Below are 24,724 nucleotides of genomic sequence, written 5' to 3'. Positions count from 1 at the left end.
AACAGCGCCTGGGTATAGATCATTGTCAATGTCGTTGGAGACGTAAAATAAACTATCATTTTCCCAAAGCAAAACAATATCAAAACATTTATATGAAGCTTTCACTTTTTGAGGTACGCTCTGTGAAATTGACAGCTTATTTGACATTGATCTATGGTCTCTCTCTCTCTCTCATTTCTTGATAATCCTTGGGGTTATAGGTGGTTCGAGATATGAAGTGACAAGAGTGCTCGACTTATGATTTCGTTCAATTCTGTGAAACGTGTGACGTATATGCCTGCACTTTTCTACAACTCAAACCATGTAGAGGGATTCTTTTGAATTTCGACTGACCGAAATCGGCGCTATTTATTCCGGGACTTTTTTATATATGCCTAGTTAGGCCTTGGTACCTAGGCCCCAAAACCAGTGTCAGATAATTTTGATCTTCCACACCTGGCTGGTGGTCAACGGGGCGAAGTCGAAAAATGGGGTTTCGTAATCCGGATTTCATTTCCGTAAGGTTTCGAGGACACTGGCGTGTATGGGTTCGTTGGAAAGCTGAGGTCGAGTACTCCTGGGGCAAGTAATAACTTCATAGAATTTGATGATAAACGGCCGAAAATATGACTTCCGGAAAATTTCTGAAAATCGATGTAACCTCGGTGAACTTTGATGAGTGCTGTGACCTCACTAATGCCATTATTTTATTAAATTATTACTTATTATGAATGTGTAGGACCTCAGCTTTACAGCGATACGCATATTTAGTAGTTTGGCGGAGTGAAACACACAGTTTTCATCTGTTACGTAGTCGCGTGCCAAACTACTAAATATGCGTATCGCTGTAAAGCTGAGGTCCTACACATTCATAATAAGTAATAATTTAATCAAATAATTGCATAAATGCAAGTTACGTTTCCACGTTGTATTGCGATTGAAATTCATCGATGTTAAATATTATCCTTTGATTTGACCTCACCCGCAACCCTTTTCATTAATGAGCCCAGTTTGTTGATAAATTTCTTTACCGATGTTCTATTACAGCCTAAAGTCACAAACGCATGAGGAGTTAGCAAATAACACCGTTTCAAAGAAATATGATGGCTATGCTTATGTCTCTCAGCTTTGTCTGCAATTGAGCGCGCTTTCTTTCATGAATCATTAAAATATGAATTGGCCATGGTATCCCTTACAGTCACATCCCATAAAAGAGATCTTTCATGACTCCACTGTAATAAAGTCATGCCATCTGGTCGTTTACCATCATCTTAAAATACCTGGGGATTGTATAACATTCGGGATACCTGCACTAGTGAAAGCATGAGAGAAGATGTTATTCATATTATCATGTCTAGCTAATTTTCCTTCTGGAACAAAATTACGTGGAATTTCATCGTAAAACATGTTCATCAATGAAAACCAAATCTTTCTTGAAAATGCGTTTTGTGTTGATCGTGTCCCAAGCATTTTGCGAAGTCCTCGAAGATGGCTCTTCAACATTTGAACTTTTCCATTTCTTCAAGGCTTCATCAAAATTAGCAATGAAAGGCACGCCTTAGAGTTTAATGATGAACCAATGAAACAAATAATAGTATTTTGCATAACAAGGGGCGAAAGTAAAAAAATTCAAACGTGTGAAGTTTGCAGCCCGCGCCGCAGGCAAGGGCGGCAATCACACGATTTGAATTTTTTTACTTTTGCCCCGAGTGATGCATACTATTTTTTATGCCAAATACTGCGGAAGATTTGTATTTTCGGTCCGAAACAAAACATAATTTTAATTAAACTGTTGAGTTATCAACAAAATTTGCTGTAGAAACACCAAAATGCCGAAAAGTGCGGGGGTCCAGGGGGCGGCAGCCCCCTGGTATAAAAATAAAAACAATTTAACAAATGAAATTACTGTAAACATACATTCACTTGCTCACAAAACATTTGGCTATCGTCAACACAACACTACACTCAATGCGTACTTTCAATCAAGTGAACATGTGTTTTCGAGACATGTGAGGACCGAAAGTAAAATGATGACAGTGACATTTACTTTCGGCCCGCAAATACGCAAGCCCACGGGGCGAAAGTAAAATGATGACAGTGACATTTACTTTCGGCCCAAGGCCTGAATTTTTTTACTTTCGGTCACCATTTGAGGACCGAAAATACAAACTTTCGCAGTATTTGGCATAAAAAATATTTTATTATTAACAAGCGAAAATTTCATCATTTTACATGGGAATTATATAATTTCGTTAAGCTTTTCTTTTTTCGGTTGTGCTCCAAGAATGGTACGCGCATTCCCTAGTTGAATGGCCAATGAAATTCTTTCGTATAAGAACTTGTTGGCACGTATATTACCCGATTCTTTGATCAACAACTTCCCAACTTCATCAATAAAAGACTTCGTTTCATCACACCATGGACCCAAAGTTTCGAAAGCTAATCCAACAAATAAGAAGCTTGACGCCTTGATTCTTGTATAATGATCGTGTTTTCGTTTACAAGCGAGCGCAGCAGCAGCACCGGCTTTTTTGATGTAAGGTTTAGATAGGAAGGTGCCAAGGTGTCAACACATGTAACGTCCCACACTGAACGTTTTCCTTTTCCCTGGACGTTTGCCGTCATCACGAGATAGACCAATTGGTTTGAGATCGCAATTCGGTCTGGCTGATGTTAAAGCTCTTTTGAGTGTATGATTCAAGTTCACGTGTCTGGGGTAGGTATCCTTTGCGTTGGGGCAACTAAGTCCAGGTGTACCACTTCCATCCACAATCATTGCATTTGTAATGTTTAAAAGTCTTGATCGTCCATTACAGTACCGATGTTATTCGATGGAATGACTAGAAGCCAACCCCCTGACTCTGGCTGCTGCAATGCCTTGAAACAGGCTCCGTCCTTTGGAGAATGTTATTGTATTTCAGAAACAATTCGATCCAAATTGATGTAATCCCATGATTTTTGGATTGAAGGACAGTCTGGCATGATGTTGTTAATTGAATTCCAGCAATCATGAGATACTTTCCAGGAGCATAGAGTAACCTCGCTATCCATTGAGAGTAATATGAGAGATGCTAGGTCACGTGCTCCATGTAGAGAACTTATGAAAGATGGAAGGCAGGTAAAGAAATATCTTGAAGTCTTCATATTACACGACCACCTACGTTAATAGGTAAAGTTGCTTGTGATTCAAATCTACATGCCGGATTACTTCCAAGAGATATTTAATTTCATTATCAAATACTGAAACAAAATCTTCGAATTTGCATTATGCCTCGCCTAATGAATTGATTTAGAGTTATGTTTGTTTGGCTTTGAAAAAAAAACGCAAAATGTCAAACTCTTATTTCAATTACAAAATCAAAATATTGATCAAAATTGAATTTGCTACTGTGTACGTTTGCGATCTTTTTGGTTCAACAAATACTCTGCAGCTAGTGTTGCATCGAACTCGATCAATGTACACATATGTGTGTGTACGTACGTAGATGTTGTTAAAAAGAGTCGTCTTCGAAAGTAACTGCCGGTCGATGTCCTCGTATGTGTTGTATACGACTCTATACGTCTGTAAAATTGATTTCGAATTAAAGACAAGAAAAATATTTTATAAATAAGTGGTAGAAGAACGATGATTATATTTTCAACGCTTGCAGAATGTGGTTTGATAGCTTGAGCTAAAGACCTTGAATCTTTTCTTCTATATTTGCATCTACACCAAAATATTAGTTTACATTTTTGATGAACGATAAACGAAGTGGAAATACTGTTATCAGTTGCAGTGACCGTTTCTTTTAGCAACAATTCTTCCCAACTATTTTCCAACTCAAACAAACGTATATGCGTGAGCCTATGAGCCCATCAGTTTCTCCGACTTAACATTATGCATCGCTCAAACCTTTTTATTATGTCAAAATCGAAGAGAATCTATGTAGTCGAGGGGCCACAGAACATTCTGTGTCCACGAGAGCGGCGCAAAATGTCTTGTCGGTTTCTGGTAGAGTTCGATGCCTTGATTACGAAAAGGTCGGGTGCCAGACTGGATTCCTGGTCGTTTTAGGGAAAAGAGGGGGAGTACAGGGTGCAGCACTATCGTTTTCGAGTGTTTTCGGCCAGATAAAACAAAAACTATTTTCAGAAATACTTTCAAGGACAAATTGTTTAGGTTCATACGTTTCGAGGACGGTCCTATGTAGGTCGGACGAAAACAATAGGATTTAATTTTTTGGTTTCAGAATTTACTAACACTAATATAGATGACTTGCAAATGAGTTACAAGTCACAGGCAGTGAGTATAAAGTCACTGGCAATGCGTTATAATTCACCGGCAGTGTGTTATAACTCACCCGCAGTGTGTTATAACTCACCGGCAGTGTGTTATAACTCACCGGCAGTGTGTTATAACTCACCGGCAGTGTGTTATAACTCACCGGCAGTGTGTTATAACTCACCGGCAGTGTGTTATAACTCACGCAGTGTGTTATACTCACCGGCAGTGTGTTATAACTCACCGGCAGTGTGTTATAACTCACCGGCAGTGTGTTATAACTCACCGGCAGTGTGTTATAACTCACCGGCAGTGTGTTATAACTCACCGGCAGTGTGTTATAACTCACCGGCAGTGTGTTATAACTCACCGGCAGTGTGTTATAACTCACCGGCAGTGTGTTATAACTCACCGGCAGTGTGTTATAACTCACCGGCAGTGTGTTATAACTCACCGGCAGTGTGTTATAACTCACCGGCAGTGTGTTATAACTCACCGGCAGTGTGTTATAACTCACCGGCAGTGTGTTATAACTCACCGGCAGTGTGTTATAACTCACCGGCAGTGTGTTATAACTCACCGGCAGTGTGTTATAACTCACCGGCAGTGTGTTATAACTCACCGGCAGTGTGTTATAACTCACCGGCAGTGTGTTATAACTCACCGGCAGTGTGTTATAACTCACCGGCAGTGTGTTATAACTCACCGGCAGTGTGTTATCACCGGCAGTGTGTTATAACTCACCGGCAGTGTGTTATAACTCACCGGCAGTGTGTTATAACTCACCGGCAGTGTGTTATAACTCACCGGCAGTGTGTTATAACTCACCGGCAGTGTGTTATAACTCACCGGCAGTGTGTTATAACTCACCGGCAGTGTGTTATAACTCACCGGCAGTGTGTTATAACTCACCGGCAGTGTGTTATAACTCACCGGCAGTGTGTTATAACTCACCGGCTATGCGGTATAACTAACCAATGCCGACAATGCTACGACAGAAACAAAACAGCGGTCACAGGTAATGTATTTTTATTACATTATCTGTGGCAGGTAATTTATTTAAGATTAACTGTGTCTGGTAATGTAAGCATCACTTTGACAGTTAATTTGCAAATAAAAGAGTTGCACGCGCTGGATTCGATCCGGGAATTCCCAAATCATGTGTCTAGTGCGTTGTCATTGAGCCATTCAATCACTTGACTTTTCATAGCTTTATTGTGAATATATGCTACAACATTACCCGTAACAGCTAATGTAGGCTACCCGCGACAGGTAATGTACATTACATGCTACAGCTAACATTTGGCCGACGCATTATCTGTCACATGTAATTCTTGCCAGATAGCCTATTTACATGAAGCTTTGGGGCACGATACCAATCACAGATAATTTATTTCTGTCAGGTAACTTTTCGTAACATGAGAAACTGTTTGAAAAGATTATCTGTCACATGTAGATTGAAAAAATATTTTTTGTCGGTGTGCCGTGTAACTCACCAGCAATGCGGTATAACTCACAGTGAATCCGACATAACTCACTGGCAATGCTTTGAAACTCATCGGCAATGCTGCATAACTTACTGTCAATGCTGCATAACTTACCGTCAATGCGGTATAACTCACCGGCAATGCGGTATAAGTCACCGGCAATGTGGTATAAGTCACCGGCAATGCGGTATAAGTCACCGGCAATGCGGTATAAGTCACCGACAATGCGGTATAAGTCACCGGCAATGCGGCATAAGTCACCGGCAATGCGGTATAAGTCACCGGCAATGCGGTATAAGTCACCGCCAATACGGTATAAGTCACCGGCAATGCACATGCGGTTAATTATACGCTAGCACTGCATTATAACTCACCGTCAGTGTATTATAACTCGACGACAGTACGTTATAACTAATTGCTTGGTGAATTATAAGTGACCTGCAAAGAATTACAGCAGCGATTTATAATTTTCCGGCAGTGACACTTAATTGACTGGAGATATCAAGGACTTTAAAAACTCTACAAAATCTAACATATGCTCGGAACTAAATAAATACACTTGAAGTAAAGGCTTTAACATTTCAAATGTCTCACTGTCATTTTTTTCAAAGAATGTCATTGTGAATTCGCAATGACACAACGAAATTCTCAGAAACATTTGTCAGTGAGACATTTGAAATGTTAAAGACTGTAAGTGTATGAAATAGGGAAATAGGTAGGAAATAGGACATGCAATATTTTGAACGTTACGGTTTAGCAATGGAAAATTCCCGTTTCACATTGCCAGCATGTTCCGCATCGGCTTACAATGATTGTGTTATCTTTTTAGAGATGCAATTACGACAGTAATTAAATGAAATCCATTTTATTAGGTGTTGGAAAATTTATTAGAAAATTATTGGAAATTTGACCCGAATCTCTTGTTGAACTTCTTCAACGCTGACACTTCAGAATTATGTTTTTTGTCGTTAGGCAAATCCCAGGCAAAATGAAATTCCCAGAAAGGTGATTTAGTGTCAGTGATGTAGCCATCTCCTTTTATTTTTTGTGCCCGTTCTAATCCGTCGTCATCGACTGGGTATACGAACGCCGGGCAAAATTTTGTACTTTTGTATGGTTGAAATTTCATCCAGCCGAATCTCTGTTGCTGCAGGACGGGACGACATTGCTCAACGATTGGATCCACCGATACAAACTCCTAAATATAGTGTTCACGTTAGAAATGTATTCACAGGCATGTAGTAACTACAATTACCTCTGTCCAGAGGAAAGTATTATTGACATTGCAAACACCATTCTGCGCTTCTTCCATTTCGTACCCACCAGATTTCATCTAAAAGTAAAATTGTGTCTGTTGTAATCGTGTACTGTTAATGGTAAATGGAATAAATTAAATATTTACTGGTTCTGGGAGTAGATCGTTCCTGCCTGTGTCTGTATTCAAATCGCCGTATGGTATGATATTATGACCTTTATTCGATGATCCATTAGTCTGTAAGTTTACGAACGACGTCTATTATTCAAGTTCAAGTTCTTTAGTGAAAGTTTTAAGCCTAACAGAAAATTATGGTCTGAAATGGAATGAAATGATAAAACGTTCTTGACAACTATACTGTGGAAATTCTGAGTTATCCGGAAACTCAATTTCGTGGGTCTTTGGAATCCGTAATTTTGGAGCGGTGGCACTTTCTATAAACATAGCTGGATTCCAATAGAACAAGAAACAAATTTTTTACGACGAAAATTCGCATATTTTTTTGATATGGGTTGATTATTATTAGATTACGTGGTTGACCGTCGAAGGAGAAATAATTTCCAGGATTATTTTGTTGTTTGCGTTGAAAGGAATTTTCAAAAAGCGGAAATTTTGAAATTGAAGTTATTGGATAGATCAGAACAGATTTGGTATATACGTTGATAATCAGTTTCTGATCAAGGACTTTTGAAAGGTGATTTTTTGTATGGAAATGATGCTCACCGATTTAGCCAGCTTTTTCTCATAATTGTCGTCTACGATACCAATGGATTGAATGTTTGATTCTTCCGATTCGACCTAAAATTATGAAAGGAAATTGTAACAAATTAGTTTTCAAAAATATGTTTCTGAAAGAGGAAACAAACCTGTTCATGAACTGATACGTGCTTACGCTCGGTTTGAACATGGGTTCCTGGTCGGTTTGGTAAAAGTAACAGTACCTTGTCGTCGTTAGCATTCTGCTTCATAACATACAGTTCTTCTTGGAGCTTCTCGTTTTTAAGAGCCAACTGAGCATTAATGTTCTCAGTTTCTTTTACACGATTTTCAAATTCACCAATTAACATGTTTGTACGGGCTTTCAAATTGTTAAGTGTTACGCTCAGATTTTCATTTTTCTTCAGTTCTATTTTTGCTAACTCCAATTCATGCTGGATTTTCACGTTTGTGTCGGTCAATTCAATGTTTCGTTGATCAGCAGCAGACAATTTCACAGCCAAATCCTGAATTTGGCGATGAGATTTTGATTCCGTATTGGCCAAGTGATCCTTCATCTCATTGAGGTCTTGTTGAATCTTGATATTCACCTCGGTCAGTTCGATGTTTCTTTTATCTGCAGCGGACAACTTGTGGTGCAATTCCTCAATTGTACCATCCAGATTCGATTTCAAATTGGCTAAATGACTGTTCACATTCAATTCATGCTGGATTTTCACGTTTGTGTTGGTCAATTCAATGTTTCGTTGATCAGCAGCAGACAATTTCACAGCCAAATCCTGAATTTGGCGATGTGATTTTGATTCCGTATTGGCCAAGTGATCCTTCATCTCATTGAGGTCTTGTTGAATCTTGATATTCACCTCGGTCAGTTCGATGTTTCTTTTATCTGCAGCGGACAACTTGTGGTGCAATTCCTCAATTGTACCATCCAGATTCGATTTCAAATTGGCTAAATGACTGTTCGCATTCAATTCATGCTGGATTTTCACGTTTGTGTTGGTCAATTCAATGTTTCGTTGATCAGCAGCAGACAATTTCACAGCCAAATCCTGAATTTGGCGATGAGATTTTGATTCCGTATTGGCCAAGTGATCCTTCATCTCATTGAGGTCTTGTTGAATCTTGATATTCACCTCGGTCAGTTCGATGTTTCTTTTATCTGCAGCGGACAACTTGTGGTGCAATTCCTCAATTGTACCATCCAGATTCGATTTCAAATTGGCTAAATGACTGTTCGCATTCAATTCATGCTGGATTTTCACGTTTGTGTTGGTCAATTCAATGTTTCGTTGATCAGCAGCAGCCAATTTCACAACCAAATCCTGAATTTGGCGATGAGATTTTGATTCCGTATTGGCCAAGTGATCCTTCATCTCATTGAGGTCTTGTTGAATCTTGATATTCGCCTCGGTCAGTTCGATGTTTCTTTTATCTGCAGCGGACAACTTGTGGTGCAATTCCTCAATTGTACCATCCAGATTCGATTTCAAATTGGTTAAGTGATCAGACTGTTTATCGTTCGTTTTGTACAACTTGACGTTATGTACATCCGATATGGGTGAATTCTGTAAATCCTTCAAATTGGATTCCAAGTTAGCAGAATGGTTAATCGCAGCGTTCAATTCCTGTCGAAGTAATCCATTCGTTTCGGCCAACTCACAGTTGAGTTGATTTCCAGCGGACAGCTGTTGAATCAAATCCTGTTTCTCGTTTTGCAAAACGAGATCAATACTAGCAAATCGTCTCTTAACTGTCGCCAACTCTTCTTGAAGTTTATTATTTGTTTCAGTCACAACGCTCTTCAACTTATCTGCATCAGCACATTTTTGAGCCATAGCATTCGATTCATCCTCCATCTTGCCCTGTAATTTGGAATTGGCCTCAACTACTTTCTCTAAGGTCCTAATGAGAGTCGACTTTGCCTCGATTTCACATCTTAATTGCGTTATTTCAGCTTTCAAAAGTTCGTTTTGCTTTTCTGATCTTTGGAAAGACTCCGTTAATTCAAAGATCACAGAATCTTTCTGTTTGAAAACAGTCAAATGAAAGCGTTCTGAACTGTTAGTTTCATTTTCTGCTGCGTTGTGTCCGATGGATTTGGTCAAATTATGAATATCTTTTCGAAGCTCACAGACTGTTAATCGAAGCGCATCTGTAAATAACAAAACGTAAAATGCAACTGTACGCAGTACGAATACACGATAACTTTATCTGAGAGGTAGCTTACTCACCAATATTTCTTTCGTCATGCATGATTGCTTCTGCAGAAATATTCGGGATCACACACCGTGCACGTTTTGCTGTTTGAATAGTTTTTGGTTTGTTGACAACATCATTCTTTACCGTACTCATACTGATGTCGGTTAACAGTACATTGCATGGCGATACGATTTGAGATGACGACGAGGACGAATCTGAAGACGTTGTTGGTCTGGAATTTCTTTTTTCAGCGAGTGGCCGATCTAAAACATATATGAAAATCAGAAAGTTTGAGGCAACGGTTTGTTAATGTAACTTAGTCAGCTCGTGATATCTTGAAACTACACTGAAGCAGTTTGTAATAGGAAACAATTGAATTCGTTGCTTCTGACTAATTATTTGAGAACATGTGAAAATAATAAAATTTAAAGAATTTCGAATAGACAAAGTATTTTCATATCATTAAATATCAAATATGTCGGTCCATTCACCACTATCACCGACGCAACATTGATTTATGGCTTCTAGGGAAGATCAATTGATGTAATAAAGCTGAGAATTTGCATTGTTAGATAGTTTCCTCAATTATTTCAACTTCTATTACGAAGCCTCACATTATCAGCAACTGACCTACATTTAAAAAAAATTCAAAAGTATTTCGCCTACCGCCATTCCGAATGATTTCGCTTGTCAAATGAGATGTTGCAATCAAGGGCTGTGGCGCTCTGAATGTTGCAGTCGAATTGATTTGGTTCTGTAGAAAGTACAGTAACTAAGCTTAAGCAAGACACTTAACATAGTCTTAATCTATCTATAGTCATTTACCTCGAAATTAGATGCAAATCCACCGAGTTGCAATGCCTTCCAACACTCGGAGAGATATTCGTTTTCAATATCGAATGCTGTCATCTTCGATGACAGAATGGTACGTTTCACTTTGCCTACACTCATTGGCACCCGTACAAAGTAATTTAGCTTCTTCGATGTACCCTTGCACACATTTAGTTCGATTATCCGAAGTTTTATCTTTTTCGAAATAATGCTGTCAATTTCTCCTTCGGTGATTTCGATCATTTCGTTCACTTGCACATTGAATTCTTCAGGAGGCTGCCAAGCTGCTCCTAATAGCTTTTTGCCAATTAATGGGTAATGACGAGCTGCCCAAAAGCCAAGCAATTTACTTTGGCGAATTTGTCTTAAGTTTGATGTTGCATTCTTCCAATCGACCAATAAATCATCCTTATCAACGACTAATGTCTCACCGGTCATTACTGATATCATAGAATTAATGTGAATGTTGTCGTGCAATCGGGTGTGCAACACAACGCTTTTCAGTATTTCCAAGAACACATCTATGCTGGTTTCATTGCATGTTGGCAGTAAAACATGTAATGGAGGTGTATTCTCAAATTCACTCATGTTATGGTTTTTACAGATTCACAGAATGAAAGTCTTATTTTTACAATTATTGTGCACATGTACGTGCAGAATCACACAATTGACGTATTTGAATTTACCCTACTCAAGCATGGCTTACTTATCTTTTTTTTTCAATTTGACACAGTAAAGAGTCTGTTCACTTCGAAAATTAATAAACTGAATCGATCTAACGCACTTTATTATAAACTAGATTTGTGCGGAAAAATTAGTTGCAAATGACAAAATTAAAAAAAAACCTTTGCAAAGTGTTTCTGTTATGTCGGTTCTTGTTATTCACATAGTTTTTCGTTACAACAACAACGATTTATGCAACTCAGCATCATAATGTGCAAAATTTGCAAACTTTAGACGCATCTGTTTCATAAATCGTTGTAAGAATCTCGGTGCAAAGTACTTTATTAGGCTCATGTCATAAATAACTATTTCGCTTCCAAAATGAGAATCATAAAATAAATAAAAGTTAATTCAGCACCGCCACATTTTTTAAAGGCTTGAAAGTATTGACATTTCACTTTCGTTCCCATTAAAATAACCGAAAATCAAAGTCAAGTTTGCTGTAGCTAAGAGTGAAATATATATACAATTTTCCCTTAATATCTAAACATAATTGTTCATAACTTAAGTTCTTGTACAGCAAGAGATGTTAAAATTGCTTGCAAATATCTATTCACGCCGTAAGTGTGCCTAAAATTTGAATTTCAAGGGAACGAGTCGATGAAAAAGCAAACCGAAATAGTTATTTGTGTATCTGTTTTGGACGATTGTTTTTAGGCAATTTCACTTCGTTCGGGCTACATGCGAAAGTGCCTAAAATCAATCGTCCAAAACAGATACTCAAAAAAATTTTCATGTAAGGGGTCGAAAACCCAAGAAAAATCTCGAAACTCCCTCATTTTCGGCCCCGACACATGAAAAATACATTTCAACGCTTTCTTGTTCATTTCATTTTTACACAGTTTCTAAAGATTGTCGATATGTCAGAGTTTTTAATGTACCCAGTCAATTAAGTTCTTCCCAAATTGCGCAATATTTGAATTCGCGATAGAAATTTTAAATTTTGCGCCAAAAATTCATAATTTGGGAAGAACTTAATTGACTGGGTACATTTAAAACTCTGACATATCTAAAACTGTGTAAAAATGACATGAACAAACTGTATGAAAATGCGTTAGAAAGACTTGCGTGAGAAAGATTTTGAATTTCGACCGCACTTACGGCGTGAATTGTATCTACTGTATATCAATAGATCTCTTCCATCGTACTGTAAAAATGGTTTTTGGCAATAAATCCGAAAAAAAGATATATCATTCACAGAATCATAACCGCGAAGCTTTCGTTTAGGATTCGTCAAAAATCTTTTTTGGTTAAACCCAAATATCTACTTTGTGGAGGTAATGCCATTCGGTGGTAAAAACACCTTTTTTGAAAATGTTTGATTATGATTTACTTGTGTTTCACCAAATATTTTCGCTAACTCAAAACAGATGGTCCGAGTTTCTATTCTCTTTTTTGTTTTTAACGAAGGGAATAGATGATTCGCTTATATATGACATTACCTCCACACTATAATAACAATTATATCGTGATGACGTTTAAACACTTAAAATAACCTAGGAAGAGACCGATATGTTAATAGATCTCTTCAGATGGCGGAAATAATGACACTGCCCAGTTCACTTTGACTATTTTGTGTGCTAACTAATTACAGCCAACCTCACAAAAGCAGAATATTTTTTAGATTCCTGAGAAATTCAACACAAAATCTATGATTTTTCGGATCAATTTAGTGATTTTTGCTTAACTTCAAATATAAACATTTCCCGGTTACCACTTTTCGCAACAAAGAATTCAAATATTACCCCGTTTCGTGAAGTTTGCTGTTAGTTAGTTAGAACACAAAATTTGGCATGCGATCGCACTGTCAGTGGTAAAAATTTTGATCTATATGCTAATAAGAGCATACAAAGCATCGAATATGTACCAACATTCTTAGATTGTCTACCCATGAATCTCTCGTTTTAGAAAACGTTTGTTATATTTTAGTGTCAATCTTTTAATTTGATTAATTTGACCTTTTCCTAATCAATTTGTTGCATTATTCGGTTATGTAAGACAGTAAAATAGTACTAGAGCATTCATAGATACGCGACATTTTATATCTGGTTTTCCACTTGAATTTGAATAATAGTTTATTAAACATAGTCGTGAACATCAAATTTCCTATTCACAAGTCGCGACTGATATGTACATTCAAATGATTACTATAATTCGATGGGAATTCACTGAAAATAACCATAAACTGAATTTAATCGATACAAACAAATGTACTGTTCAAATGATCATAGTAGCCATAGTAGCCTGTTACGTACACGCATATCATATCGGGACAAAGATGGAGTGCGAAAAAAATGTGTTTGTTTCGCGATTGAAAGAAATAAAAGAAATACTTTTGGAGCTTGGAAGTGTCGTAAATGAAATAAATGTAAGTACAGGAAAACCCTCATGAACGGCAAAATCGAATTTGATTTTTCTAATCCATTGGACGTTTTGAAGGATCTACACGAGTCGAACAATTTGCTTAACCCCGTATCGAAAGCAAGTGATTTATCAAATGTAAGGGTTACCTGTTTTTCCATTTGAAAAAATCTTGATCATTCATTATTCTTTCGAAGGCGCCCGACAGTAACATCAGCTTTGGAGGGCACAATCGAATCGGAAGTAAAGACTGTTGGTCGAAAGGATGTAAAAAATCTATAAATCAAATCCAATCGATTCAAACCAGTGCTCTGAGCGTTTGTGCAACTACATGGAGCAGAAATGACAACGGTCAGTCAAATGTAAGTCAAAGATTTTTACAAGTTAGAGCACACCGTAAAATGCTAAGAGTGGTTACTTACGAATTGGAATGTTCATAAGAATCAACGGCAAGAAATCAACAATATACCTTCATTTTATATCTTTTGATAGGCATCGCACACGTTGGACAAAGCTATTTCATCTGAATCCAACTCGATAAACCATCTGTGTTATACGTCTGAGTCCAACTCGGTAAACCATCTGTGTTGTGCATCTGAATCCAATTCATTAAACCATCTGTGTTATACATACACCGGCAACAGCTATGCAAACGAAAATGTAAGTTTCGAACTCAGGCTTTTTACAACTAACTTTCTTAGAGTTAATCAAATTGTTCGAATCGGTGAAAAGTTTGTATTTTTTGAAGTAGTTCACGCATAAATTTTCGATTTCTAATCCAAGTACGTTTTTCTGAATTCTTTCACAAGTTTCCCACTACTACTTCGAGGATTGTAATTTCTTTCTTTGACAAAAAGTTTTCCAGAAACGGAAAGTGAAAAAATCTCCAATTTCACTACAATTGTTTACTCCTCAAGCTAAAGTAAAAACGCAAACATAACCATTAGGATAATATTCCGAGCGGACAGAACGCCGTTTCGATTATGATTTGCAAATCGTTGATTCGATTTTCTGTTTGTCTAATTAATTTGCTTTACATTATCATAGGTAATGGGCGTAGTACTTCCAACGGTGCATGGATTCGATGAAAAGCGTCTCGAGTGTGTGCTAGAGGTAAGGACGTTTTGCATATAGTTAGATAATGTATAGTTAGAAAATGCACAAAATGTCTTCGGTGTATACGTATTGCGTAACACATTCTATGAAAGTCTTTTTTCTGATTGACTTTCCGTGCAAAATGATGAACAAAAAAACATGGCGACATTGCGTTCTGAAATTTCTGAGATTTTTTTCAATTAATACTTTCATTTCACATTGTGTGTATTCCTGTTCATCACTTGTTGTTGAAAACTTTTACGATACCTTACATCGACAAGTCAAAAGTTATCAAATTACACAACAATTAATATTTCGATTCACCTTGACGGTTTTTTTTAGTTTGTTCCACTACAGAAAATTTCGTGTCACTGCAAAGAGTATTTACCTTGAATTAACTATGATCGCAATACTGTTATGATTCCACTGTTTGTTCTAAGCAGACCACATTCTGTTCACTGTGGTAGTAATAACGCAAAATAGTTATTTTACTAACTAGTTAGTAAATGTGGTTGTAAAACAAATAAATATTTTGTTTCAGGAAGCATCGTCGAAAAATGTAGTCAACTACTTATACTACCTATTTGACAACTATGACGTGAGTAATGATGCCTATTTTATGTTCATTTCTTTTAACTCTTCGAAGAGCGTAACGTTTCTCTCACGTTTGATAAATGGGGGCCACAGCATTAGTTTGCATATGTTTCACGTGTATTACGTCATAAAATAGAAATACGTGGACACAGTGGACTAAATAAATACACGACAGCACTTTTAGGTGTTCTTGACTCTTATGACTATACATGGGGCTTTGTATTTGAGACTTTTTATTGTATATGTACAGTACAGTGGCGGACTTTCAATTTTGTGCACTATTTTGATTCAGCTGTTCGACCAGCTGGTCCATGTAAACAAAGTAAGTCAATTATATAATCAGAAGTAGATAAAGATAGACCAGCTGGTCAAACAGCTGAATCAAAATAGTTCACAAAATTGAAAGTCGGCCACTGTACACACCGACAGTGTTTGCATCTGAATCTGTAACTTTGCGCTCGTAAAAAAGTCTATTAGTATAAGTTGCTCTAACGCATTTTGCAAAAATTATGAAGAAGAGGACGTCGGTTAAATCCAGAGAAACGATAAAAGACAGCGCTGCGCCGGCTCGCCATATGTTATCATTTTTCTGGTTAAATCGAGTCACTCCAAAGTCTAATTAGAATCTATAGTGAGAGTACTTTAGGTGTATCTAGCAATATATTGATGAATTATTGACGCCGTAAGTCCGCCGAAAAAAATTAAAAGTGTGAAACCCAAACCATACCCAGTGTCGTATTAAGTAATTCACGATATTCTCATCAGAGTGCGTTGCAGTTTATTTTTCAATTCATCCACTGATTCACTCAAAATTCAAATTCAAGGGCACTTACACTTATAGTTAGATTTTTATCACTGTAGCAGTTTGACAATTGTTTAACAATAATAAATTTTGAAAAATTGAATGGCTTAAAATATTGATTTCTTCTACTTCTACTATTTGCTGAAAAAATATAGGCGCTAGACACGTGCGACACCAGAATGGAAATCGATTTTGGAGAACCCACGACTGTTTCAACGCAACAGAACCATACGTATCATAAAGAGTATGAACTCAAAACAAACGTCGGCAGCGACACGGCAATCGGTACTTATTGACGAAGAAACGCTTATAAATTGGAATTTCTGCATACAGAAGCACTAAGTAAGAACTGTTTTCAGATTTAATCGATGAACGAGCCGTGATGGAGAGTGATGATACGAATTTTACTCGCGTGCCGATAAGTTCATCATATGGGAATGAAACCAATTTCGTTGTGACGACATCAATCATGGTCCATCGAGAATCTGATGAGAGGAACGTATTCGACTACGGTTCGGTTTCTGACGTAGATGTAGACGTAGACGAAGACGTAGATGGCGAAGATGATTTCATGGAATGTGAAACAGTTGGTACGTATACTATGAATTAGGAAGTTTACTCCATGCTAAGACAAAATTCGAAATCACATGACAGAGATTGAACGTAATCGAGGATGCGATAACAGTAAAATGGTCATTCCCACATCCGATGCAGGACCCAAAAAATACTTCTGCAAGTATTGCAAAGAGCGGACTCTAAAGTTGGAGCGCCACCTGCGAACTCATCACAGCAACGAACCAGACGTAAAGAAATACTTGGCTTTTCCTCCTCGTAAGTTAATATTTAAGATTTTCTATTCTCGAGTTAGTTAGAATTTGTAATGTAACTGTAGAGTGCGTCACTTTTCTATGAAAAAATTAGTATGAGATAAATCAAGAGGCATGTCTCCCATTTTTCCGTATGTTTTTGCAAATCGTGATCTTTGTTGAATGGTGTTATCAGCTTGCACCTCAAGTGCCAATCTAAACTTTTGTTCTCTGTTTCTCTGATTTACCAAAGAGGGATTCTTTTGAAAAAATTTCTCAGGAGTTGTCGGGAAAACCGTTTTTTGTCAATAGCTTCAACATGCGAGATGTGACTAAAGTCAAATTGTGTGCGTTTATGAAGGTCGAAAGGGGACTACAAATACAGCCGCCACAACAAGTGAAACTGACTCCATTTCTATCTGTGAGGGTGGGTCTGGTAGTGTCAATGGATAAGCCGCCCAGAGCCCTTCAAAAATGTCAGTTTTATCGAGGTTTTTCGACGTTAATCGTGACTCATTACAAGAAAATGATTGTGCATGAGAAGATGAACCAAATTTCCCGATGGCTGATCCGTTTGACTGTAAAGATTAGGCACAAAAAACGGCCTCCAATTCGTAATTTTCCTATGAGCGAATGTTTACGTTTTGGAGTTTAGATAAAGCTATAACAAATTTATACATATTTGAAGCATGCCGTAGAACAATTTTTTGCTTAGAATAATGTTATACGTCAATAACAAATTCCTTGTTAAAACTTCTACCCGATCTCACATAATTTCCTCTTACTAAAAATCGTCTGACGAAAGAAGTATTGGTGAATGCAGGTTATAAATTTCATTTTTCCTTTTTTTCTTCGCAGGCTCAGCTTCTCGTCGAAAGATCATACTCAAAATACTAAAACAAGGAGAGTTTAAATGGAACAATGACGAAAAGCTAAATGGTGGTGAATATGCTGTCAGACGGCGGCAGAATAAAAAATTTAAGAAGAATCCTTGGGACATGATAACGTGTATTGGATGCTTGGGAGCGTACAGTAAGTCATATTTGAGACGCCACTGGAACAAAGAATGTGCGAAAAATCGATTGATTGGCGAGCGTGGCTTACATCAGCTCGGTAGAGCTGTTGAAGGAAGAGTGCATTCCAATGCGTCTGACGATTTAGTGGATGTATTTTCAAGCTTCACAGAAAACGAGAATATTCGATACATAAGACACGACTGGCTAGTGGTTTGCTATGGAAATGATCTTTGCTTGAATCATTCTCCGCATTACCAGCAAGGGTATATCCGTGGCAAGTTGACGGCCGCTGGAAAAGTCCTGCGTGCATCCAAATCGATTTCGACGGAACTGACGGACATGTCATCTCTTTTTCACGTAAAACATTGCAACACAGTGGTTGAGGCCATTCGCAGCATGGGAAAGTTCGATCACAAGACAAAGAAATTTGGAAGTCCAGCAACCGCTTCGACTACAGTAACGCTAATCAATGCAATGGGTGAATTACTTGTCATCGAAACCATGAAATCGGACGACCCAGAAAAGGAGAGAGATGTCGAACGTTTCTTGAAAGTGTTCAAGAAGGACGTAAAAACCAAAATCAACAAACTAGTCGCTGTTACGAGACTAGAGAACAGACGTCACAAGAAGGAAAACATTCCAACGACAGCTGATGTAAACAAACTGGCAAAATATGTTGATTCGGAACGAGAAGCTTGTTACTCACAATTGCTTGAACATTATTCGTATGGTGTTTGGTTGAAATTGTGCCAGATGACCATGGTGTCAATTTTAATTTACAATCGACGAAGAGCCGGAGAGATGCAGAACCTCCTTATGGAGGATTTCGAACAGCGAGAGATGGTTGCAGATCAGTGCGATATGTTATTAGCTGTTATACCGGAGGAAGCGAAACGAAAGATCAAAAGCCGTGTGACTGTCAGAAATAAATTAGGAAAAAAACTGGTTCCAGTCTTGTTGAAACATCACTGGGACGATTGTTTGCAGCTTATTATTCGTCATCGTGAAGAAGCCGGTATACCAGAAAACAACGAATATTTGTTCCCACTACCTACGCAGTTAGGTAGGATCAGAACCGCCAATGTATGCACTATAATGCGATCTGTTTCATTGGCATGTGGAGCTGAAAATCCCTCTAGTTTGAGAGGCACAAATTTAAGAAAACACATGGCCAGTTTTTCTTCTACAAAAAATCTTAGTGACAACGACATCAGCAACCTGGCTGAGTTCATGGGACACGCTGAAGCAGTACATCGTGCATACTACCGGACCAATCCATTAACGAACCAAGTTGGAACGATGAGTTTCCTATTGGAATCCGCACTAGGGAATGACAGCTCACACGACAGTGGAGATGAGGGTGCCGACGACACTGTAAATGATACTGAGAATGAAAGTGACGAATATGAAAGCGAAGAATATGAAATCGACAGTGAATCGGACAAGGTTATTCCGTTGAAAGCGGCACGCAAAACTGCGAAAAGAAATGGTTCCCGGGCAACCAACAAAATTCGTCAGACGGGCTCAACCACCAATAAAAAACGAAACGTCAAACCCAAGGGAGCGATTAAACAACGGAAGAAAAGTGCGAAAACAACTGAACGAAAACGGAAGGTCACACAGGAGGGGGCACGGGGCAAGCAACGTAAAATGAAATGATTTTTTGATGATTATGGAAATTTCCTTTTTTAATAATTCGATTTATTGTTAAACTCCTACTTGGCATGAAAACTTGAAGAAACGATTGAATAAATAAAAGCTAAGTTGGAGAAAAACAGAAAGTTTTAAAAATTTACGGAAAATTGGAGAAATGCGTAATTCTTTGAATTAGTAATCTTGCAAGTGGTCTCTGAACAATTTTAGTGTTCTCCCTTCACATGAAATTGGTCATGGTCCCTAATTTTCGAATTACCACAAACTTAGCACCGAAACACAGAAAGTGTTCTCCCAAAATTTTGAAATCCAAAATGTTCTCCTAGCATTGCTGCTATGGAAGGTTTCTGACCCATGCGGGAAATGAGTCATTAATTCATTGACATACGTGCACTTCAGAGTCATCTCTGAACTTATGACAGGAGACGACATATTCGTTTCTTCGACAAATTTTCAGATTTTTTGAGAAGATATGATTTCATTCAACGCACTTCTGAGTGGTACTCTAAATAGGATACTGAAACTTGACAGTGTGCCATATAACTGTATAACTGTGCCATATAACTTCATACAAAATAATACTCTATTTGACAGCTGTCGAGTATGATCACTTCCGCTTGAAGTGCATTGTTTCATTACAAATAGAAATAGCATGCAGTTGGACATAGTGTTTCAAGAGTTTAGGAATATTTCGCGACCTATTAGATACAACAGGGATAAATACAAAGCTTACGCGATTTTGTAAATTCGTAAAATCCCATACATCATATTTAACACTTCGAATCTTATGTTTACAAACTTCACACACAACGAAGATTTTCACGAAATCGCGTGAGCGTTGGGCTTACCCCTTGTATATTGAAATTTATGTGTGCTGTAGCTGTATAAGCCATTTACATTACAACGAAGGGTACGACGTGTAGCGGATATAAATCGAACATACCTATGTCCGATATTCAAATTTTTAACCGAGCGATTTTGGGCATTAAAAACGGCAGTTTTTGTCTGACACTGTAGTCGAATCCATGACATGACATAATAAATCAGAAATATCCACAAGATGCTTCTACGAGTTCTTTTAACCGAGTTGCATACAACGTTGCATGAACAGAGGTACTACTACTTTCCACATTGATTTTAGAAAGTAGGAAGCAACAAAAAAACTAGAAAAAATTACTTAAAGCGAATGCATTAAATAAAAGATCGAAACGCTAAAAAATATTGAATCTTACACTTAACAAAATTACTGAAGTATCACCTTTTCGTTTTCAACAGATTCTACATAATTTCAAGATCCACAAATTTGACAGTTTTGATATTGAATGGTTTTTTCCCAGTAAACTGGTCATTATACGTGGGAGAAAATTCAAACACTTCATTCAACATAACAGCTGTCAGAGTCTGTGAGATTAGAAATATCAGATCCTACATAAAACAAAAATGTGATAATTCCTAATTTTGTATAATTATATAATAAAAATTCAAGAATTATTACAGTGAACGACATCTCAAATGTCTCACTGTCATTTTTTTCAGAGAATGTCATTGTGAATTTGCAATGACACAATAAAATTCTCAGAAAAATTTGACAGTGAGACATTTGAGATGTCGTTCACTGTACTTTGAATTTTTCTGTTTAGAAAAACCTCGGCTAACCGGTTAACCGCGGTTTTAAGATAAAGTGGGTTCGGTTTGCATTCTTTAGCGGTGAATTATTTTAAGTTACTAACAGTGAATTATAAGTCACCGGCAGTGAATTATAAGTTACCGGCAGTGAATTATAAGTCACCGGCAGTGAATTATAGGTCACCGGCAGTGAATTATAAGTCACCAGCAGTACATTATAAGTTAGTGAGTAATTAACAGGACAGGGCAGAATACCTGTCGACCGATCTTTGAAGCGACGGATCATCAACAAACGCTCAATTATTTACTATGGCCAGTGCTGGCCTTATAATTTGTCACTGGCAGTGAATCTCTGCAATGAAAGTATACTCTATAAGTTTAAGTATGGTTATGGTCTAATGTCAAAATTTGTATGTAGTGCAGAAAGTGGCGATTTCATATAAACAAACTCACCTTCCAATGAAAATCATTCAGAGGTGAGTTTTTTTTATATGAAATCGCCATTTCCTCCGGTTTGTGTGGACCTACCAGACCTGGTTTGTACTTTCATTGAATCTCTGAAGCTCTGAGATGCATGAAAAAAAAAACGGTGATCAGGCACGGCTCGATAGCAATTGCATTCGTTATTAGTAATTAGTCACCGGCAGTGAGTTACAAGTCATCGACAGTGATTTATAAGTCATCGACAGTGTGTTAGAAGTCATCCGGAGTGATTTGCAAGTCACCGGCAGTAATTTACAAGTCACCGGCAGTTAGTTACAAGTCAGCGGCAGTTAGTTACAAGTAACCGTCGGTGAGTTAGAAGTCACCGGCAGTGAGTTACAAGTCACCGGCAATTAGTTACAAGTCACCGGCAATTAGTTACAAGTCATCGACAGTGATTTAAAAGTCATCGGCAGTTAGTTACAAGTCACCGGCAGTTAGTTACAAGTCACCGGCAGTTAGTTACAAGTCACCGGCAGTTAATTACAAGTCATCGGCAGTTAGTTACAAGTCACCTGCAGTTAATTACAAGTCACCGGCGGTGAGTTACAAGTCACCGGTAGTTAGTTACAAGTCACCAGCAGTTAGTTAGTCACCGGCAGTTAATTACAAGTCACAGACGGTGAGTTACAAGTCATCGGCAGTTATTTACAAGTCACCATCAGTTAGTTACAAGTCACCGGCAGTTAGTTAAAAGTCACCGGCAGTTAATTACAAGTCACCGGCAGTGAGTTACAAGTCACCGGCAGTTAATTACAAATCACCGGCAGTTAATTACAAATCACCGGCAGTTAGTTACAAGTCACCGGCAGTTAATTACAAGTCTTCGGCAGTGAGTTACAAGTCATCGGCGATGAATTACAAGTCACCGGCAATTAATTACAAGTCATCGGCGATGAGTTACTAGTCACCGGCAGTTAGTTACAAGTCACCGGCAATTAGTTACAAGTCACCGGCAATTAGTTACAAGTCACCGGCAGTGATTTACAAGTCACCGGCAGTTAATTGCAAGTCTTCGGCAGTGAGTTACAAGTCACCGGCGATGAGTTACAAGTCACCGGCGATGAGTTTACAAGTCACCGGCAGTTAGTTACAAGTCACCTGCAGTTAATTACAAGTCACCGGCGGTGAGTTACAAGTCACCGGTAGTTAGTTACAAGTCACCAGCAGTTAGTTAGTCACCGGCAGTTAATTACAAGTCACAGACGGTGAGTTACAAGTCATCGGCGATGAGTTACTAGTCACCGGCAGTTAGTTACAAGTCACCGGCAGTTAGTTACAAGTCACCGGCAGTTAGTTACAAGTCACCGGCAGTTAATTACAAGTCATCGGCGATGAGTTACAAGTCACCGGCAGTTAGTTACAAGTCACCGGCAGTAAGTTACAAGTCACCGGCAGTCAGTTTCAAGTCACCGGCAGTGAGTTTCAAGTCACCGGCATTGAGTTATTAGTCACTGGTAGTGAATAATTGTTCACCAGCAGTGAGATACTAGTCACCGCAGTGAGTCATTTGTTACTGGTATGTAAAATATTTATTAGCCACAAATACAATTACACAATTACAATGTAATTCAGCAGACAAAGAGATTTAAAATTGAAAAAATATTTTTTTGAAAAATAAATTATTTGAATAGATCTCAATTGGACGGTTTATCGTATACGTAAATATCTGGTCATATTATTATTGGAATCGATAGAGACTTAAATTTCATAAATTATAGAGCAGCTTCGAAATTCTTCATGTCTCGACCAAAATTTTGTCATTTTGGAGCTGTTTCTACCGTCAATATGTGCTAAAGTCTTTCATTGTATAAATTCAAGTACACAGTGTGACGTAGATACTTTAACTTAAAAGATAAAAATAATTACTATGCGTGCATAACTCAATGTCTCATTACTTTTTCCAAATTATCTTCGTGACTGATAATACCAGACTACAGTTGCGTATGCAACCTAAAATCCGTCGTGGATAAATAAATATAAATATATAGCATGTTCTCTGAGAGAGCTATATAGGCATTTTTGAAACTCTCTTCAATCGCGAAACTAAGAAAAAAAGGATGACTGAAATGACCGGTTTTATACGGTTAGAGTTCTTGTTCCTGTTCACAAAAAAAAGAGCCGTCAGAACAGTCGGAGCATTTGCTGCGACTGAGCCCCGCACGAACCCGTAAATCTATTGCGTAGGTGACTGTTGCTGGCGGGGTCCGTATTGCGGTCGTGAAAATGAATGAGCAGTCGAGACGTTCGTGTAAAAAGTTTACTCAATCGAAGGTTCGAGCAGCTATAAATGTCTATGTGAACAATACACATCAGGATGTGTCTTTACACACAGAAATTTGACGGAACTTACGTTTGTGGGACGACCACAATCCGGACTTCCAATATAGTAAGGACAATCCCGCGATGACTTTGCGGAAAAGAGAACTTTGACACTCCGAACGGCGTGAAGTTGTATCCTATTTCCGTGTATCAGTGATGCTGGCAGTAACAGTGACCCTAGTGCGTCTGTCGCACTAATTTGACCGTAAGCCTATTGCGCCCAGTAAACGTAGTAAAAGTGAAATTATAATGAAATGTGTACATCTTAGAAATTGCGCATAGCGCAATTACGAAGCCCCGTACGACGTTCCTTTCTAATAAACAGCCTCGATGAAGCGGGGCTGTTTACTTTCATAACATAACATAAATTTCAAATTGACTTAAAATTTTAATTTATTGAATATAAATACACATATGGCTTAGTAGCAGCCTCAATCCAAAGACCCAAATTTAAAATTTTGTCAACAAAGTTCTATTTGGCCTTCAATTACCTTACAAAAAAAAAAAATAG

General features: G+C 38.0%; 1 protein-coding gene across 1 annotated transcript; it reads left to right on the top strand.

Annotated features, from left to right (window-relative positions):
- The first annotated feature begins 16,776 nt into the window (after positions 1-16,776).
- On the top strand, positions 16,777-22,798 carry LOC119083934. The gene is made up of 5 exons (XM_037193749.1): positions 16,777-16,897; positions 16,962-17,138; positions 17,972-19,192; positions 22,308-22,432; positions 22,610-22,798. The coding sequence occupies exons 1-5, from the start codon at positions 16,777-16,779 to the stop codon at positions 22,796-22,798; spliced, it is 1,833 nt and encodes a 610-aa protein (XP_037049644.1).
- The last annotated feature ends 1,926 nt before the right edge of the window (positions 22,799-24,724 follow it).

This window comes from Bradysia coprophila, unplaced genomic scaffold (genome assembly GCF_014529535.1).
Source record: "Bradysia coprophila strain Holo2 unplaced genomic scaffold, BU_Bcop_v1 contig_70, whole genome shotgun sequence".
In the NCBI taxonomy this organism is placed as follows: Eukaryota; Metazoa; Arthropoda; class Insecta; order Diptera; family Sciaridae; genus Bradysia; species Bradysia coprophila.
Note: the sequence above shows the minus strand (reverse complement) of the source record. Positions and strands in the feature narration are given on the sequence as shown.